Source organism: Fonticula alba (genome assembly GCF_000388065.1).
Source record: "Fonticula alba strain ATCC 38817 unplaced genomic scaffold supercont2.9, whole genome shotgun sequence".
In the NCBI taxonomy this organism is placed as follows: Eukaryota; order Rotosphaerida; family Fonticulaceae; genus Fonticula; species Fonticula alba.
Genome location: NW_009242979.1, coordinates 375,810 through 381,149, shown reverse-complemented (window position 1 = coordinate 381,149; position 5,340 = coordinate 375,810). Strand labels below are relative to the sequence as shown.

Below are 5,340 nucleotides of genomic sequence, written 5' to 3'. Positions count from 1 at the left end.
CCCCCCCCTCCCCAACCCGCGTCCCGCGTGTCCCTTCTGAATGAGCCTTTCCCCGCTCCCCAGTGGATCCGCCCCCGTCCTAACATGCATTTGGCCGCAGCCGAGATGAGCGGTACCCCCAGGTGCCCGGGGAGCTGGTGGTGCACATTAATAGCCTGGCCATGGACTCTCGCTGTCCCGAGAGCATGGCTCTCCTGGCGGCCGTTGGGGGGCGTGATGAGCTCCACCACCAATATCCATGTCTCGGGCCGGACGCCTGGCAGGGCGAGCCGGTGGTCACCTTCTCGCCGCAACTGCCTGCCCTGTGCGTGGTCTTCCGGCTTGGTGCGGTCCATTTGCCGCCTGCCTGACACATTGCTCTTCCCGCTGCCTTCCCCTCCCCCATCCTCCCCCCTCCCCCTGTCGAGCAGGAAAACCCTCCATGTGCTGGGACCAACCTATGACGCACGGTTCCATTATGCCTTTGAGTATGCCTTGCACTATTGCTACCTACGTTGCTTGGTTGCCGGCGTGGAGGCCGGCGCGCGGTCCATTGTGCTCCCGATTTCGCACTATGTCGAGACGGAGTTCCGGCAGTCGGACGCTGCTCATATTGTCCTGCGTGCGTTCCGGTCCCCTGTGCATGGGCATCACCCGACGGGCGGCCTCTCACCCGAAACATCACCCTCGGCCATTGCTCGCCCCCCTCGGGGCTGGCCGCTCAACTGGATGACACATGTGTGCCGGAGATAGGCACCATCCGGCGCTTTCTCGAGCGTCACGGCGACCTCCTGGACACTATCACCCTGTGCATCAGTGATCCGCTGGATGCCTTTTACTACACGCATCTGGCATCGGTGTACTTCCCTCGGGATCCGGATGAGGAGCTCTTCTCCCAGGCCCTCTGCCCGGAGGACGTCGGCCGGCTGGAGTCCGGCGAGCCCATCCGGCCGGAGCACTTCAAGCAATACCGCCTCGCGGAAAAGAGTCCGGCCTCCCTCTCTCGCTTTCCTTTCTCGCTCTCTCTCTCTCTCTCTCTCTCTCTGTTCCCCCCACGTGGGACTAATCCACAGATGCCACACCTTGTTTGCGCGCCCCCGTCTGACTCCCCCCCCCTTCCCTACCCCCAAGTGTCCGGATTCTTTGGCGATGCTTACCTGTCCGGATCGTACATCCCGATTCGAGGTCTCCCCCTCACGCCCACCGGCTGTCCCCTGACACGGGACTTCTTCTTCGATGGCAGCCGGTCGGTCCGGTACTTGGAGATGTCCGGCGTATGTGCCGCTGTCTTCTTTCCCTCCCTTCACCCTCTCCATGAGATCTCCCACCCTCCTGGCTGTCTTGCTAACACACAACCCTCGTTCGGATGGAGCAGTACTTCTCACGCGAGTTTGTGAACTGCACGGTGGCCTCTTTCGATGAAAATCGACAGAAGGAGCTCCTGTCCCTCCGGTATGCCCTCGCTCCCCTTCCCCCCTCCCCCCCCCCCCTCTCCCCGCCCATCGCGTCTTGACATGCATCCCTTTTTACGTCTCGCTGCCCATCGGCTGGACCAATGCCCCGTCCCCCTGCAGTCCGGTCTTTAATTACGCCCATGTCATGTCGAATCTGGAGAAAATCAACTTCACCGAGCTCGATGCCCAGCGCTTCCTCTACGACACGGGGTACTTTGACCCGGCGCGTCGGCGAATTGTTTCCCTCGTTGGGGCAAACATTACCTTCGGGCAAATCACCACCGAAAAACTCCTGGCTTTCGTGGTCCACGTGTTGGACAAACTGGCCAACAATGTACCTCCTCCCCTGCCCTTGCCTACACCGGTCGCTAACCCGCCTGCTTGCCTCTGGATTTCCCCCCTCACGACCTCCCTTTCTCCTTCTTCCGTCGACTCTGCCCTTTTGCATTTCCATCTCACCTCGTTCTCTCTTCCTCTCTTTCTCTCTACCCCGCCCTCTCTCATCTGTCAAGCCATTTGTCATTGTTTATTTTGAGACAAATTGCTCGGCAGAAAACCGGCCCTCCTACGAATTCATCCGCACGATGTACCGCTTCCTGCCTCCGAAGTGCGTGCCCCCCTCCCGCGCCCGGCGGCCTTGCCCTTTGCCCTGTCCTTGTCTCGGCTGACACAGATCCCCCTCTCTGCCGGTCGAAAAAAAACAACAGATACCGGCGAAATCTCGAATTCTTTTACGTCATTCACCCCTCCTGGTGGACGACTTTTGCCTCGACGCTGACGGGCACCATCTTTGCCGGGGGCATTTCCTCCAAGGTGGTCCCCTTGAAGATGGGCCTGCGCGAGTTGCAGCCTCTCCTCGGCGTGTCGGATCCGATTGTGTGGGGCCGGATCGTGCCCAAATTCGTGGCACTGTACGTCATGCCTCTCTGTCCCTGTCGTCCTCGCTGGACCCCCCTCGGTCTTTGCTTGGCACCTTGCCCCCTTCCGAACCCCACGCCCGCGCTGACCCCATCCATCGTGCAGTCACGACTTCACCCTCCACGGAGCCAACAACCTAGACCGGGCGCCTTATCAGCCCTCAAGGCGCTGAAGCTTCCCACCCCGCCAGGCTCGGAGCAGCATGCTCCCTCTGGCGAATATAGAGATCTAGACCAGCGAGACACAAACATCCGCCTATGCGCCGGGCAATGGACCATGCGCGCCCAAATTGGTGTATTAGTTCGAATTAAGTCCCACCGTCATGGGATCACAGGCCGCTGAGGAAGTCCTGCAAAGACTGACCGCCGGCCCCGCCGGCCCCGGTGACCTCCGTACTCTTGGCCCTGTTGAGAAGCTGCTTCAGTGCCTGCTTATGGGACTGGCGCGGAGGGTGACCCGGCGCAGCATGACCCGGTGCGGCTTGGCTCCGCTGGGCTGACTGCGAAGGCGGCCGCAGACCCGGCTGGGAGGGGTTCCGCTGGGTCGGCTGGGAGGGGTTCCGCGGGGTCGACTGGCGGGGCAGGCCTGGCGGCTGGGACGCCCGAAAGGCGAAGCGCTCGGATCCGGCGCGGTCCGCGCCGGCGGCAGCGGGACTGGGCCGTGTGGAGGGCAACCGCGAGGCGGCAGTCTCCAAAGTCAGGGCTTTTGCACGGATGGCTGCCCGGAAGGCAGCCTTAGTATCAACCGTCTCGGCAACCGGGGTGGCCTGGGGGAGGTATGTCCCCTCGCTTTTCAGCTGGCGCTTGGACTCACGCTGGGCGCGTGACATGTTGGATGCATGGCGGCTCAGTCGAGCCGTGTGTTGAGCAAGATTGCCAATCAGGTTATCCGAGGAGGGGCTTGTGGGCCCGCGTGCGCGGGAGGCGGCAGGCTCGGGCTTGGCGGTGTTGCCAGCAGCCGGGGCCCGCCGCGATCCGGGCAAGGCGCGAATGCTGCTGCACCTCTCGCACGGAGCGGCCTACAGCCATGGCATCAGAGTCAGTCCGACCGAGAGGGAGAGAGAGAGATAGATAGATAGATAGGCCCAGACTCGGCATGGGAGCGTCTCAGCATGGGGCGGCGGGCATGATGGCATGGAGGTGGAGGCGTCTAAATGTATGGTGGCACGAACAATAACAGCATCCCAAGATCGCGGCTCCCCGCCGAGGGAGATGCCTCGACGCCAAATGTGCGTGCTCGGCAGCCCAGCCCGGCGGGCGCGCCACTTCTGAACCCGGGGGCGTGTCGGGCCGGGACCAGGCATTGGCGGCGCAGCCAGCGGCGCAGCCGGCCATGCACACGTCCCACAGACACCATTGAGGTCCACGTGTGTCAGGGGGATTTGATTGAGAGCGGCGATCTCCTCAATGGATTCCCTGCCATTGTTATGTGACAGGCGCCGGCATAGGAGCAAGAGGAGGGTCAGCACCGGCGCATGTGGGTGTTGGGCTGCGCATGGCACTGGCGTACAGATAGGCACTGGCGGCATTGCAAAGACCCCCGGAGGGGGTCCGCTCGCCGGGTATTGAGGGCCCGGCCAGGATTTCAGCCGCCCGGCGTAGAAAGACCACGCGCTCTTTGATGGGAGCCGGCACCGACACAGCGGCCGGTGTGGCACTGCTTGAGGCAGACATCGCGGCGGGTGGGGGCGGCGGGGGGAAAAAAAAGCGGCCAAGCAAAGTGGAGAAACTTGGGCAAGGGGAAGTGGATCGGTGAAGAGGGGCAAGAGCAGTGACACAAAAGGAGGAGCGGGTAAGAACAGGAGCGGTTGGGAATGCTGCGGAGTGGCTGGCAAGAGAGGGCCATCACGGACGCTGCTCGAAGAAATATTACGGGCGGACCACACCAGGGGAGAAGGTTCACAAGGGCCAGACGATCCTGGCCTCGATCTCCCGCCCCCCGGGTCCATGGGGGATCTCGCACAGACACACATGTGCATAGATCCCCCGGACGCATGTTGCGCCCTCCCCCCCCCCCCTCCAGTGTGTCGAACATGAGAAGGGCCGAGGTGCCGGCGCATGGCACGTGCTCATGTGGGTCATTGGTCTATTGGCACATGTTCGAAATTACTCCTCAATCTTGACCAACATGCAACCCAGGACGCCTGGCGAGGTGCCGGTGCGCCGCGGCCGCAAGACCAGCTCCAGGGTAGACTGGGTGGATGGCCGGAAGATGCCGAGACTCATGGAGTGCTGGATGGTCCGGGGAGATGTGCGGGAGGGGGGGGGGGGGGGGGGCGGCAGTCGGAGGGTCGTCAGAGGAAGGCCCAAGGGGGGGCGCGATGGCATTGACAAGCGTCAGCCCCCGGAGGACCATAGTGGCGGCAGGGGGGAGGGAGAAAGGGGATTAGGCGTACGGCGTGTGTGGCAGTTGACATGACAACTCTACCGAACGTGTGGTAGTTGTGCTCGCGATCCTCGCTGGATGAAAAGGCGGGGAGCTGATCCTCTGCCTGCCAGCGATAGAGCACATCCCCCTCTCGAAGGCCCTGGATATTTGTGCGTGCGCGCGCGCGCGCGCGTGCGAGCCGCAGCGACGAGGACAAAACCGACAGAGACAAGGACAGCGGGGACAATGATCAGAAGGGGGGGGGGAGGGCAGATGCAGGCACAAGCTGAGCGCGAGTCGACTTGACGCACCGCCTCGTGGGCCGGCGAGTGCGGGATCACCACGTTGACCGTGGCAAAGGCGCCATCGAGCACATCGGTCGGCGCAGTGGCTGGAAGACCGCCCACCGGGGCACTGAGACGCTGGCCGACGTTGGATGCCGAGCCACCGGCCGGCGATGAAGAGCTCGGGCGTTGGGCGCCAGCAGTACTGCCGGGTGTGCTTCCCGCGGTGGAAGACCAGCCGGCCAGGTCGCCGCGCTCTTCAGCCGGCCGGGAGAAGGCCGCCTCCACAGCCTGCTGGGCCTGGTGCGTGAGCTGATGCAGGTCATTGTGGAGCACTG

The 5,340-nt window shown here is 63.3% G+C and overlaps 3 protein-coding genes across 4 annotated transcripts in view; 1 reads left to right on the top strand and 2 right to left on the bottom strand.

Annotated features, from left to right (window-relative positions):
- H696_05153 (hypothetical protein) overlaps nucleotides 1–3,429 on the top strand; it is a 4,035-nt gene extending 606 nt beyond the window's left edge. The window contains exons 2-10 of the mRNA XM_009499008.1: nucleotides 101–304; nucleotides 411–601; nucleotides 733–966; nucleotides 1,111–1,253; nucleotides 1,355–1,431; nucleotides 1,554–1,767; nucleotides 1,946–2,040; nucleotides 2,141–2,344; nucleotides 2,457–3,429. Coding sequence (XP_009497283.1) covers nucleotides 101–304; nucleotides 411–601; nucleotides 733–966; nucleotides 1,111–1,253; nucleotides 1,355–1,431; nucleotides 1,554–1,767; nucleotides 1,946–2,040; nucleotides 2,141–2,344; nucleotides 2,457–2,523 — 1,429 coding nt within the window. The 3' untranslated portion in view covers nucleotides 2,524–3,429. The remainder of the gene's footprint in view (nucleotides 1–100; nucleotides 305–410; nucleotides 602–732; nucleotides 967–1,110; nucleotides 1,254–1,354; nucleotides 1,432–1,553; nucleotides 1,768–1,945; nucleotides 2,041–2,140; nucleotides 2,345–2,456) is intronic.
- Nucleotides 2,680–4,024, bottom strand: H696_05152 (hypothetical protein; the record flags this gene model as incomplete). The annotated part of the gene is made up of 3 exons (XM_009499007.1): nucleotides 2,680–3,369; nucleotides 3,523–3,766; nucleotides 3,861–4,024. 3 exons carry the CDS (start codon nucleotides 4,022–4,024, stop codon nucleotides 2,680–2,682), a joined length of 1,098 nt encoding a protein of 365 aa, XP_009497282.1.
- A 398-nt stretch (nucleotides 4,025–4,422) lies between these two features.
- Nucleotides 4,423–5,340, bottom strand: part of H696_05151 — a 1,771-nt gene continuing 853 nt past the window's right edge. Inside the window, exons 3-5 of one of the 2 annotated variants that reach the window (XM_009499005.1) lie at nucleotides 5,030–5,337; nucleotides 4,747–4,878; nucleotides 4,423–4,582 (exon numbers count right to left, since the gene is read on the bottom strand). In XM_009499005.1, coding sequence (XP_009497280.1) covers nucleotides 4,457–4,582; nucleotides 4,747–4,878; nucleotides 5,030–5,337 — 566 coding nt within the window. In that variant the 3' untranslated portion in view covers nucleotides 4,423–4,456. Of the gene's footprint in view, nucleotides 4,583–4,746; nucleotides 5,338–5,340 lie in introns of both variants that reach the window. The other variant, XM_009499006.1, reaches the window with a different exon arrangement.